Consider the following 14,123-nt stretch of genomic DNA (forward strand, 5'->3'; position numbering starts at 1 on the left):
AGCGAGACCAATAAATTAGTCTACGTTGTACGCATTATACCTTATGAGTTGTGTCATTTGATAAAGTACTAGCTGATGCCCGCGACTTCGTACGCGTGAATTTAGGTATTTAAAAATTCCGTGGGAACTATTTGATTTTCCGGGATAAAAAGTAGTGATTGAAGGACAAACCAACAAACAAACACACTTTCGCATTTATAATCGCAGTGGTAATGAATAACAAAATAAAAGCAGGTACAATTTACTGAATTACAATAATTAATAATAAATAAATTAGTTATGGCTGAAGCCTGTAACAATATTTTATTCAGTAGGTTACATGTTACGAAGCTGTAGTAAGTTGAGTACCTAAAAATAACTTCATCTCCTTAATAGAAACCTGTTAGTTGTAGTGTTTAATTCCAACATATACCCAGGTATTAGTAAATATAAAAAGAAAGTCAAATAGATGATGTATGTAGTCAACTGCATTTATTTGACAAAATAAATCAACATACATTTTAAATAAACATTTTGCTCGAGCTGTTACAACTCAAACTTAAAATTAATAGTTATGATTGAGCTTACCTACAGTTCAAAAAATTTCTATTAGTAAAAAAATTAAAATCATAGGATTCTTCGCTTATTAAGTATACAACATTTTAGTATAACGCGTAAAAAATGAGTTCTCACGCGCCATTTTAACTTCATGTGTCAACTTTCATGTCAAATGTACGATTTTACTCACCGTACTTGTGACATGACAGTTGACCCATAGAGTTAAAATGGCGCGTGGAAGTCATTTGGTACGGACTAATATTACATACGGTAACCCAAACCAAAATGTACTTTATTACGATAGGCGTAGTAGTTAAAATCATGTTTTGCTTGGTTCACTTTTTGGATCTGCTTTGTGCACGGGGTTCACTTTACAAGTTATCTTATAAGATTCCACCATCTTTACTGAGTCTCGGACCAATATAGTAGATCGAATCGTGAAGGAGTGCGCGAAACAGACAGCAGTGTCGCACAACGAGGTCTGAAAACTCAGGTACAAGCGAAAATGTGTTTTATCAGTCCTATTTCTAAGTTTCATTTCCACTCTTCCGGGTAATTTAGTTCCTTTACGGGAACAACCCATGAATTCGAATTCATCCGTTGTTACGTCTTCGTTTTTTTCGTCGCGAACGCATACGTGCCAATTTTGCGGCGCTCCCGGCGTAAACTTCACGTTCTTAGTCTCAGCGTCCAAGTTTACGTTAAAATAAATAATAAGGTTTCCACACTTTCTATTTACGAACAAATCGTTTTTGTACAGAATTAAGTTTTCAGGCTCGGTAAATGTGGGGTCTGGAAGACGAACTTTGAACTCTTGGCACACGTTTTTGGCTAGGTTTAGTATTTTTATGCAGTGGTGGTTTGTGTCGGCTATGTAGAGGTATTTTCCGTCGGAAGTGATGGAAAGGCCTGAAGGCTCGTTGAACTTCGCCGGATCCGTGGTTTCGATCATAGTTAGGTTTAACGTGGTCACTTTTTGTGGGCCGATGTCAACTTTTTTGATTTTATGGTTGTAGCTGTCAGCGATGTATAATGTTTTGTTTGCTTCGCAGTAAGCTACAGCAAGGGGGTGCTGCAGCTTAGCGTCGACGCCGATGTCGTCGACGTCTCCATAGGCGAAGAGATTCTGCAAGAAACATCAAAGTTTAATTTTTACTCTTCCATTTAGATATTCACTCAGTAATAACTAATACCGCTAGAAGCATACTTACTAATGGGTTTCGGTCCCCGCCACACAGTGTAGTCACTTGTCCGGTGGAAAGCGCCATCCTTCGTATGGACGAGCTCTCCGAATCCGCAATAAATATTTCTGGACTGGTACCTAAACAATAATGCTCGCTTTCATTTTCCCGTTCGACTTAAAAGTTACCTTCCCAATGAAATGAAATGAAATAATTTATTTGTTTTAAAAGGTCTTTTTAAAATTGTGCCAGGGACCCTGAAGTAAGTTTGCAATATGTTGTAAGTTACTTGTAAGTACCATACAGATTAAAACCACGTTAAATCGTCAATTTATACGGTATGAAAAATATTTTTAGTGTGGAAGTTCCTAAAAGAGATATCTATCAATAGATGATGACTGACCTTGCCTGAGCGTGAGGCCGGAGGGCTGCGCGAAGGCCGCAGTGTTGGGGTAGGCGCTGTTGCGCGCCGCCTCCACGCCCGAGCCCGCGATACACGCGCACGTGCCTAAGAAATACAAACCACTTTGTATCAATAATATCTTACTTAGATTGCATCACCATTCATCACTTACAATCAGATGAGATCGCAATCAAGGCCTAACTTGTATCAGAATAAAAAAAAATAGGGAAAAAAAAAGAGCTGGCCAAAAAACGGTGTATCTGCATGAAATTAAATTTTACACATGGCTAAGGTTTGGAACACTCTTCCACGATCTGTGTTTCATACCAATTACAACCACCCGGGTATCTTTAAAACAAGAGTGAATAGGCATCTCCTTAGGTAACGCATCCCATTTTAGGCCTCATCATCACTTTCCATCAGGTGTGATTGTGGTAAAGCGTTTACCTATAATGAATAAAAAAAATGCGGTTTGCACTTAGATTCCTTAAACAATGTAACTTAATACATATATATATATATAACAAACCAAATTAATACATAGTTACTTTCCAAGCTAAGAAATTCTTGGTGGGCGACTCCGACTCGCACTTACCCCGTTTTTTATTCATTGGTTTACTTCCACTCAAATTATCATTTGATAACGTGTAATAGAAATTTTATTGAGTTTTGCTATGTCGTAAGTGAGTGACTAATGTTAATTTTCACTACAATTTAGTAGACTCACCTTCAGAAAACGACTTATATTTCCACCATATTGTATTATCAAGGAACAGTGCCCAGATCTGATGCGAACCAGCGCAGGCTATTATAAGAACACGACGTTTCTCATCTTTCTTCTCTTTTTCTAAAACAAATACCATTCATTTTAGTTACTTTTAGTTAAATTGAAATAATTCTTATTATGTTTGACCGTAGAGCTTGATTATCACATTCCAACCATCGCCATTGTTGGCATAGGCTGAATTTACTATACTACTCTAGTACTGTAATGTACTGGACTGTACTGTAGTACTGTACTTGGTACAACTGTCTCCTTTAGCCAAAAGTGTATAAGTGTCAGCCAATTGGAAGTCGCGTGTCCTCTCCAAATTCAAAATTACATACTTAATTGAAAACTCCAAATATATATATATATACCTGTATGCATAATAGTTTTTGATTTTCAGGAATTTTCAGGGCGCGAGTCTGACTCGCACTTGCTTGGTTTTTTATAGCATTTTATTAACCTTTCTCGTCGAGTTTGGCGGCGTTCTCTTTGCCCGGCGCGGCTTGTCCGGGTGGCGGCGGCGGCGGCGGCGGCGGCACGAGGGGTCGGACGGACATATCCAGGTCGGGGGTCGTGTATAGCAGAATGTCCCACGGCGACGATAGGGCTTGCAGACCCAGACACTTACCGCCTAAAAATGATTTTTACTAGTTCACATGGGTGTGTACCATAGTATAAACACCTTCATTTATTTATGAACCCCTTCATTTACGCAAGAATCGCGGCTGTGAATTTTGGGTGAATTATGTGTAGCGTGACAACAATTTTGTTGTAAAAAAATATTTAAACTAAAGTAAATGGGCAGATCTTAATCTAGTAGTTATACTTTTTCGCTTTTCTGCAGTGAGTATTATGAAAAGGATAGCAATATATTTAGACCTGCGCCGAAGCGAGAACTCAAAACCGCAAAACCATCTACATTGAAGGTGAACCATCTGCATTTAAGGTGGCTGTCACAAATATCACCGAGCGAATGCGGTGCAAGGAAAAGTAATGTTTAAAATGATTATTTTGACAATTTTTAGTTGCACCCTGCTTTGTATGCCTTTTCTATAGAAACAAAATAATATAAAATACGTAATTTCTTCAATAATGATTTTATAAGATTAAGTATATAGTCACCCTGATCGCCCACCGCAGCCTGTTCCCCCGTGCCAACTAAAACTTCAACGCTTCCTTCGTCGAGATGTATGGCTCTCAAGGCGTGGTTGTTGGTGTCGCACACCACTAGCACTGTACTTGTTAACCAGCAGATACCTTGCGGCGAATTGAATTGCGCTTCGTTTACTTCTGCAAGGGAAATAGTTTTTATCGAGTTGTCATAATATATTGATAATTATTATTAAAAAAAGCTGTGACGTGTCGTGGGGGCACCCGACAGAAGCGAAGCTGTACTGTCTCGCTCACTCATCAGCCAATGAGATGCGTTTCATCGCCAAGTTCGTTACCTAGTTACGCTTCTTGCCATTACAAACGTCCGATAAAATTTAAGAAGCTTCGCTTTCCCGCTGAAGTAGTTGTCTCAGAAAGTGATTCTATCTTCCAACCAATCTGCTGTGCTTTAGCTAAACTGAATGGTCGCATGATAGCTTCAGTTTATAAATATTGATATACTAAAAGCTTCCTACCAGATACTTAACTACTAACGGAAGACTAACGGCGATAAAATGCAGCTTTCTGGCTGGGCTATGCGTATTGTTGTCATATTATACCCTATCCGCGAAAGGCACAATCTCAGGGGGCGTTAACCATTTTGACCCACCAACCAATCACTATAAGGAGGGTAAACTTACTGCCATCTTTAAATCCAGGTTCGGTGCCGCCGATGATGCGCAGAATAATTCCAGAGCAGTCAGTCAGTAGCACGCGATGGTGACCCGTGTCCGATATAGCAAGAAATGGCTCCTCACCGCGACCTCGGTAGAACGGATTCAGTGCCAACTATTAATTGAAATAAATTGTATTTGGATATCTTTGGTCTAAAAGTCCGTTTTCTTTGCATTCATTTTTATTGCAAAAAATATAGCCGCATAAAAATGTTGAAAAAAAAGCACATTCGTATAATGGGTAGAATGTAATATGAAGTTCTTAAAAAATTTATACTTATACCTATCTGCGGAATTAAGTTAATATAGAGCTCTCTGTTTGGCTCTATCATTTGTATGGGTATGTAAAAGAGAACATGTATATAGATTTCAGTATCTAACTTATTCAACACTGATCTCAAATTAAAACAACACAAACCTTACTAGGGAAAGAAAGTATGTCTTTATTTTTGGCTTTCAGATGTGTGTTGAGAGAGACAGGTAGCGGTGTGAGAGAGATGCGCGACACAAAGTAACGTATCGTCGCTCCAACGTACGAAACTAGCTCGTCTTTATGTCCCTCGCCGGTTATTACAAACAGTGGCTTATTTAATGGACCTGAAAATTATAGAAGACTAGATGATGCCTGCAAGTTAGTTCACATGGATTTAGGTTTTTTTAAATCCTGTGGGACCCTTAATTTTTTCCAGGACAAAAGTCTTCGGGACAAAAGCTATCTCTTTGTGAAAATCAGTTAAAGGGATGGGCCATGAAAAAATAACAGAAAGATCAGAAGAAAGATAAACATTATAATTTTAGTATGGATGATGATTGGTGACAATTTTATAGTACTTACATAGAATTTAAGTTGATTTTAAAGCCTGACTAGAAATATAAGAAACTTGGTCTGGGGGCGCCACTAGTATTTGGTCTATGGTCACTAAGTAAATGGTCTTGTATAAATTAGTTCCACGAATTTTCCGCAATATGGCGAGGTGTTTTATTTTCATCATACAGCATGCATCCCCATTTGCATTTTAGTAGAGTTGGGGTGTAAGTTATTAAAATCTGATTAAACAAAATATAATTGTACAAGATTTTTTTTTTAATTCATTATATTATACGTTTGACCACAATCAGGTCTGATAGAAAATGATGATGTAGTCGAAGACAACTTGTGTTTACCTAGAAAATGCCTTTTCACTCTTGTATAAAAGATAGCTGCATTGTAATTGGTAGAAAAGATATTGTACCTAATATGAGTAGAGTGGGCCAGCACCTAATTCCTAGTGCCTCCCACATGGCACTGTCAGCATCATTGACAACTGGGTGGTGTATACCATACCTCTGCACTGCAGACAGTATATTGCCAGAAACCTTTTCATTGTTGAACTTGGCACAGTGGACACCAATCTACAACAAGATTAGTTTTATTTTGGTTAAGAGGATTATTTAATTACAAAAGTAATATGAGAAATATTTCTTTGTGTCTGTAAATTTTTATACAATAATCACACACTACACCTAATTGTTTTAAGTTATCTAAATATATAAAAGGAAAAGGTGACTGACTGATCTATCAACGCACAGCTCAAACTACTGGACGGATCAGGCTGAAATTTGACATGCACATTGCACATAGCTATTATGACGTAGGCATTCGCTAAGGAGTTTTGAAAATTCAACCCCTAAAGTTGTTAGTTGTTTTTATATGTAAATATGAAAGGGGGTCTGTTGCTTAGGCCAGACTGCGACAGGAGGAGTATAATGTTTTCAGTGTTCACTGCAAAACTATTTTAATTTCGAAAAAGATTAGTTCAGTGACAGCTTCCTCTGGTGCTGCAAATGTGACCTGCTTGCTCATGTGCTTAATATTTATATAAAAAAAGCATTGCATAACAGAGACTTATTCAATGTCACCTAATGGCATAAAACTCAAGCTATAGAATTGCTATTTCCTTTTTCTGTTCTTAGCCTAAAGATAAAGTGAAATAACATACCACAACCAGTCCACTGTCAGATTTATATGTTGTCTCTAAATGAGCCAAGTCAGAAAGAACATGATAACAGTTAATACAGCAGTATGTCCAAAAGTCTAACACCACAACTTTCTCAGAGCACTGCTGAGCCAAAGTTATAGGCTCAGAGACATTCACCCATTCCAAATCTGTAAAAAGAAAATGTTATATTTTTAACAGACTTCCAAAAAAGTAGGAGGTTCTCAATTTGGTTCGTTTTTAGGGTTCCGTACCTCAAAGGAAAAACGGAACCCTTATTGGATCACTTTGTTGTCTGTCCGTCAAACAAGAACGGAAACAAGCATTTCTCAGGAGATATGCTGTTACATGTTGAGCTCACTCTCACTCTCCAGTGAGAAAGGAGGTTTTTCTATAGTATTGGGACATTAATAGAATGTTTTATTGTACTTATATCTAATTGTCTTGAAAATATGTTATGAAAAATAGTACTTTTTTTTAAAGTCTTCTATTGGCGGAACCACCTGCCCATACTTTCTTTATTGATTTGTTACGAGATTATCTCGTTCAACTTCACTGCTTGCAGCTGCCATGGCTTCGGTAAATCCATACAGGCACTGGGCACGTAATCTAAAAAACTCGATTCCATTTTTCTAACTAATAGGATATATTTGCTCTTCAATACAGACACACCAATTCAATGTGTTACTCTTAGAATAAGTACGTGATCCAGTACAAAAAGTACTCTGTGATAAGTACTGTTATATCATAAAAACATCTTGTGCAATGTGCTCTAATAATCAAATATCACTATTGAATTTTAAAAAAGCACAAATAAAGCAACACGAAGCGTGCAGAAAGCAATTTCTAGTATTCTACAAAAAAAATTACATTGTCACTGTCAACTTGACATTAACAAGAACTCAAGTCAGTTACCTACTTTTTTCGTGTGGTCTGTACTCTATGATGTCTCTTTTGCTCTTTAGGCTCAAACAGCTAGAACCCAGAGCCGTACAGCCAGTTAAAACAAAAAGGTGTCCTCTTTGTTGTTGATATATGTTGACAAATGACATCACAATGACATGTTTACAAAACAATTTGAAATTCTTCTACGCCGTGACTTGTTTTAAAATTAATTTCTTTGTCAGCTGTTATATTCAGGTTATGTTAATTGTTAATTAATAAACATTGTAATCGGTAATAAGTTCTATTCAAAAGTGAAACTGAGAAAAACTATGCCCGAAGATGGATGCCATGTTTGATATTTGTTACCTTTCGCCAGACGGAAATAATTTTGAGCCCGATGATATTCCTAAAACAAAAGATAGTGTGTGGATATTAGGAAAAAAATATAGCGCTATCCAAGGTGTGTACCTAAATGTAAATTTTGGTTAAAACTTGAAAACAGAAAATACAAAGGGAATAGTTTATTGTATGAGATCATTTTGCTTCTTTGTAGATTTGGATCGTATCAGGCGCGACATAAGTTCTATCATTTGGTGTACGTACAGAAAAGGATTTGTGCCTATAGGAGACGAGGGTCTGACTTCAGACAAAGGATGGGGTTGTATGTTGCGTTGTGGACAGATGGTGCTTGGTGTGGCACTCATTAGAGTCCATCTTTCGTCTGATTGGGTGTGGACGCCAGAAACAAGGTACTTTTGTGCACAAACAGCAAGCAAACAAGCCAGTGAAACAACCAGATCACCGATGTTAGGCATTTACTGCTGCCCATGAATATCAGCTGCAACAATAGAGCAGCCATTATAAACTTTACTGCTCAAAATACAATACACATACACATAAAATAAATACACAAACATCTATATCTATACATATAAAAAGACTTATATTTATTCATAAAAAGACAAACTGACTGATTAACACATCAACACAGCTCAACTTGATGGGTCTAAAAACTGGAGGATTTTGTATTTAGGTTCCTTCAAAAGGTTTTGAGAAATTCAATAGGGTCTGAAAAATCTTAATCCACGTTTTACAAGAAGAGCTAGTTGAACCATAGGGCTAAGTTGTCTCTAACCTACTCTCTTCTTAGTATAATCGCTTTACGAACTAGTGATAGAGAGATTCATCGATATCAATCTTTCAGGATTTTTTGTAAAGATCATTTCTACACAACCAATCAACAATTTACTTATACATATTGTAGTCATACTACAGTTAAACACAATATTTCATCATCAGATTGGTAATATGGTATTTAATTATTTTTTGTAATTTTAGAGATCCAACATATCTGAAAATAGTTCAAAAGTTTGAAGAAGAAAAACAAGCTCCATATTCATTCATCAAGTAGCGCTCATGGGGGCATGTGAAGGGAAGGAGGTTGGCCAATGGTTTGGACCCAACACTGTTGCACAAGTACTCAAGTAAGGTCTCTTATGTGATCATATATTTTATCTATACATATGAAAAGACTTGTCCGGACTGACTGACTGTATTATGCACACAGCCTAAAAACTTGATATTTTGACAGTATCTTCTTTTTATGATGGGCTTCTTTTTAAGATAAGATTTTGTGAAAATTCCATCTGGGGGTTAAATAAGGGATGGAAAGTATTAGTCTTTTAAAGGTTCTATTCACGAAATGATATTTAGGCTTTCAGTAAAAATGAAGAAATATATATTTTAGAATTTTCAGAAATTCCAGCCCTCTATGCTTTTCAAAAATTCAACTCGATGTAGCTGTGATGAGGTGCTACATTTATATAATCCTTAGAACTTCAAGTGCAGCTAGAAATTCTAATGAAGAATGAAAGAATATAAACATGTTATTTCTAATAAATAATTAAACATGAACCCTTGTATCTAATTTCAATAGAGTTATTATTATTTGGCATAAGCTAGTTGTTAGTTAATTATGATGATATCTATACTCAACTAGTGATGGATTTTCAGAAAACTAGTAGTATATGACAAATGGAGCTCATTAGTCATACATGTTGCACTGGACAACACTGTTGTAAAGGAAGATATATGTAAGTATAACGGTTGTTACTATACAGCACTACTGCAGCACAGTAGCTCATTTCTGAAAGAATTTGATTGACAGTTATTTTGTATTGTAACTTAACTCTTTATTTTGTTCATTCATCTTATCACTAGACTTATTGCATATTAGGTAAAATATTAAAATGTTTGGGTGCCAAGAAACGATGCTAGGCAATTATAATAATTTATACCATGGCTACTTGGCTGTTTATTTTTTGTACAGTAAACTTGTATTTTTAACTGACTTCACAAAAAAGACAGCAGGCATAAAAGGAGTGATGAAACCGATACCCTGCTTGCCCGACCTGTATTGGAAAAAAAAAAAGAAAATATAATCCATACTATATATCCATATAAATAATATCCTGTATAATATATAAATGCGAATGTGTGTCTGTCTGTCTGTCTGCTAGCTTTTCACAGCTAAACCGTTCAACCGATTTTGACAAAATTTGGTACAGAGGTAGCTTGGAACCCAGGGAACCTAAATCCCCGCGACTTCGTCCGCGTGGATTTAGGTTTTTAAAAATCCTGTGGGAACTGTTTGATTTTCCGGGATAAAAAGTAGCCTATGTCCTTCCCCGGGATGCAAGCTAACGCTGTACCAAATTTCGTTAAAATCTGTTGAACGGATAGGCCGTGATAAGCTAGCAGACAGACAGACAGACAGACGGACAGACAGACACACTTTCGCATTTATAATATTAGTATGGATATAATGCAACATAAAACAAGATATAATGCAGCTATTTCATAGTACTTTTTGAAATTGACCATTTAAGAGCTGAAGTGGTGTAGCACTCTCATATATTAAGATAATATTTTAGAATTGCTGTGAATTGCTCAATGGTTTTGATTGCAGTGCAACAGTGCATTGTGAACAATGACAGAGGGGACACCTCAGATACTCCTGACAATCTGCTAGTGTCAGACTGGATGCCACTTCTGTTAATAGTGCCCCTTAGACTTGGACTTAGTGAAATTAACCCTGTGTATATTGATGGAATAAAGGTAATTTAACTCAACAATGTAAAAAATATTTGTTTATGTAACTTTATTTTTGCATTCATTGTATTTAATTTATAGTTACACAGTTACACACCTATTTGTCTCAGTTAGAATTTAAATTTATAAGAGCACAGGGTATTTAGTATAGGCGGATATCAAATTTGCGCCTTGCGGTGAGAGATTGAGATTTAAATAAAAATGCCTATATCAATGTACAAACATGTACCTAAGACTATTTAAAATTAGTTGTGAAAGCACGGACTTGGAGTAGCCAAGCTGTGTGGGTACCTACCTAAGTAAGGGTGGTCAGTCAGACTATAATAATTTTCTGAGCATTTTACAATATTAATTAATATTTCTCAATTTAGGAGGTGGGCCCGGACGATGCTGAATCTATGGTCCTAGTCTCTGTAACCTGTATTGCATGCTTTACTGCATTTTACTTTAGTTTGGAAATAATTTGTTTGCAGACATGTTTCGAAGTGCCGCAATCGATCGGCGTGATCGGCGGCAAGCCTAACCAGGCGCTGTACCATTGGTTGCGTCGGCGACGAGGCTGTCTACCTCGACCCGCACACAACGCAGAGATCTGGCTTGGTTGAGGTAATCCACTTGTATGTTATCCACCATCGGTCCAGGCAAGCCCAATCAGGGGCTGTACCTCATCGGCCGTGGGCGACGAGGATTTCTACCTCGAGTCTCGACGTAAACAGAGATCCAGCTTGGTTGATGTATTAAATCTATCCATTTATCGGTTCATATACCAAAGCTGGACATACATATATGCCTTTTGGAGAGCGCGCCACCATCCACGGTAATGTTGTGTACTAGTCGTAAACTAAATTTATTATGTCTTAAGTACTTTTTAAATAGTCACGCTACCTTGTAGGCGAACTCACGAAATGTCAAACATCTCAATTCAATCAAAAATATTGACTCTCTTTTATTGGCACGCAACGCAAAAATTGAGCGAGCAATATGAGCAGAGCGAACTAGAGTGTAGCTCTGTCCTTGAGTCGATGTCCTGTCAAGTACGTAGCGCTTGAGTATAGCTTTAAAGTTAAAACCAGATAACTGTCATGATCTGTGATATAAGCGTGAAGTCACGTAGATCGAGCCCTACGCGTAGGCCTTTATATGCGATTCAAATTCAAATTAGAAGACCATCGCCATTTTGAAATATTTATGTGAAAGCTAAAATTTGTTATTTTGCACGTAAACCTTTTATTTTGTAGGGTTTCTTTAAAACTAAAAACAGTAAAGTATAACCCATCAAAAAATGTTTCTAGTGGTTAAAGTTTGATATATTCTACAAGAATTATGACATAACATGCCAATGCTATTCATATTTAAAGCATTGCATAAAAGCATTTATTGCTTCTTTTTTGACTGTCATATGTCCAAAATTAAATTTGAACTTGTCCAGCAATCTTTTTTTAAATATCCTAATAGTCTATAACTTGGAAGTTACACCAATACATATATCATATTATTCGTTTCCAGAACAAGATCACAGACGAACAGAAAGAAAGAAAGAAATGGACTGTAATATCACTGTAAATACGCTTCGCGAATACCCATGCTCTCTATGGACCCTCAGTCGCTGTGGTAAGTAAAAACTTCAGATATTAGTAATCGCGCTACATGCTGGAGTTTTGTGCGTAAGTCAGTGACGACCTTGATCTAAGATCTAGTCATTAGAGCAACCGTATTCGATCTGCAGTGCTCGCCTCGTGCGGTTAGTTCATTAGGACTTTTATGGAACATACGCTCACTACATCAGTTCAGCGGAACATCGCGGATCGTCTCGCTCGCAAGCGGTCCACGGGCGGACGGCGAGTCTGCTCGTTCACCTTTCTTCGGGTCCCTAGTGATTCACGGTAGAGATATATGGAGACCTAGTGACATTCGCTGACGACTAATCCCGTGGGAACTCTTATTTTCCGGGATAAAAAGTAGTTATGTTACTTATGTACCTATGATTGCCCCCAACTTCCATGGCCAATGTCCATGTTGATTTAGGGTTTTTTTAAGATCCTGTGGGAATCTTTGATTTTCGGGACCAAAAGTAGCTCTCCTCCAACATCTCGTACTAAATAATTCTCTGTACCGAATTTTGTCAAAATCGGTAAAACGCATGGGCCGTTAAAGCTATCAGACAGATTTTGCATTTATAGTATTGTAAACAAACCACCGTCCGCGCGCACCGCCGAATGCTTTCCCATTCGCACACTACTAACTGCACTGTTCTACAAAACACGTCATCGGGTAGCCGCTACGCAAGAGCGGGATCCGCGAGTATAAAAGAGCGCGCCGCCAGTCGAAGATCATTCTTAGCCTAGCGGCCGGTCTTAGAGCGATAGCCACGCAGTCCTCTAAGACTGGTAGGGTTAAGGAGTGCGGTAGCTGCCTGCAGCCACTCCGACAACCAGTCGAGGTTAGGATCATTCCTAGCCTAGCGGCCGGTCTTAGAGCGATAGCCACGCAGTCCTCTAAGACCGGTGGGTTCTAGGAGTGCGGTAGCTACCTGCAGCCCACTCCGACCCAGTTGAAGTTAGAATCCGACTTTCAGCCTAACGGCTGGCAATGGAGCGATAGCCTAGCAGTCCTCCAAGACCAGTCCGGTTAAAGAGTGCGGTAGCCACCTGCAGCCCACTCTGACAACCCGTTGAGGTGATGAACGCGATAGCCACGCAGTCCGTTCATGCACCTCAATGAGGGAAAGTCACTGGCGCCAACGTGGGGCCCAACGAAAACACCCCCTTATAATTGGCGCCCAACGTGAATACTATAAAGAAGAAGATCGTTTGAATATGGAAGCAAATGCTGTAGGAGCAGCTTTAATGCAGGGGGGGATGCAAATGATCATCCTCCCGAATATGCAAGTCGATCATTTACGTCAGCAAAATTCCACTTCGCCAAGACGGACCATGTAATTATGGAAAAACACGGAAGTTCCAACGCACATTGTACCCATTCAACGACGAGGACATCCAAGGAAAATTCAAGATGTTCCTGGTGCTCTTACGGGCGTTAACGAGCACCAGAGGGGGAGACTGTAACAAACCACGTCCGCGCGGCCCGCCGAATGCTTTCCCACTCGCACATACCTAAACTGCACTGTTCTACAAACCGTCATCGGGTAGCCGCCTACGCAAGAGCGGGGATCCGCGAGTATAAAAGAGCGCGCCCGCCAGTCCGAAGTCATTCTTAGCCTAGCGGCCGGTCTTAGAGCGATAGCCACGCAGTCCTCTAAGACTGGTAGGGTTAAGGAGTGCGGTAGTTACCTACAGCCCACTCCGACACCCAGTCGAGGCCACGAACGCGATAGCGCCAGCAGTCCGTTCTTCCGCCTCCAGATTAGGTTACTGTTCACCAATTTTTATATTTTTGTTATATGTATGTACTGTATGAAGTGGATATACAGATTTT

General features: G+C 38.5%; 2 protein-coding genes across 2 annotated transcripts in view; one reads left to right on the forward strand and one right to left on the reverse strand.

Annotated features, from left to right (window-relative positions):
• Nucleotides 1-447: 447 nt before the first annotated feature.
• On the reverse strand, nucleotides 448-7,533 carry LOC117982461 (NHL repeat-containing protein 2). Its single transcript, XM_069503046.1, is given in 12 exon segments — nucleotides 448-1,663; nucleotides 1,749-1,858; nucleotides 2,122-2,226; nucleotides 2,849-2,968; nucleotides 3,351-3,521; nucleotides 4,013-4,180; nucleotides 4,684-4,831; nucleotides 5,135-5,313; nucleotides 5,949-6,108; nucleotides 6,696-6,894; nucleotides 7,164-7,275; nucleotides 7,278-7,533. Coding segments are annotated over 12 exon segments (2,322 nt in total). The 5' UTR covers nucleotides 7,321-7,533; the 3' UTR covers nucleotides 448-856.
• Nucleotides 7,534-7,718: 185 nt separating this feature from the next.
• Nucleotides 7,719-14,123, forward strand: part of Atg4a (Autophagy-related 4a) — a 23,862-nt gene continuing 17,457 nt past the window's right edge. The window contains 9 exon segments of the mRNA XM_034971983.2: nucleotides 7,719-8,037; nucleotides 8,131-8,326; nucleotides 8,916-8,974; nucleotides 8,977-9,061; nucleotides 9,591-9,670; nucleotides 10,546-10,694; nucleotides 11,162-11,223; nucleotides 11,225-11,294; nucleotides 12,195-12,299. Coding sequence (XP_034827874.2) covers nucleotides 7,917-8,037; nucleotides 8,131-8,326; nucleotides 8,916-8,974; nucleotides 8,977-9,061; nucleotides 9,591-9,670; nucleotides 10,546-10,694; nucleotides 11,162-11,223; nucleotides 11,225-11,294; nucleotides 12,195-12,251 — 879 coding nt within the window. The 5' untranslated portion in view covers nucleotides 7,719-7,916 and the 3' untranslated portion in view covers nucleotides 12,252-12,299.

This window comes from Maniola hyperantus, chromosome 1 (assembly GCF_902806685.2).
Source record: "Maniola hyperantus chromosome 1, iAphHyp1.2, whole genome shotgun sequence".
Taxonomy (NCBI): domain Eukaryota; kingdom Metazoa; phylum Arthropoda; class Insecta; order Lepidoptera; family Nymphalidae; genus Maniola; species Maniola hyperantus.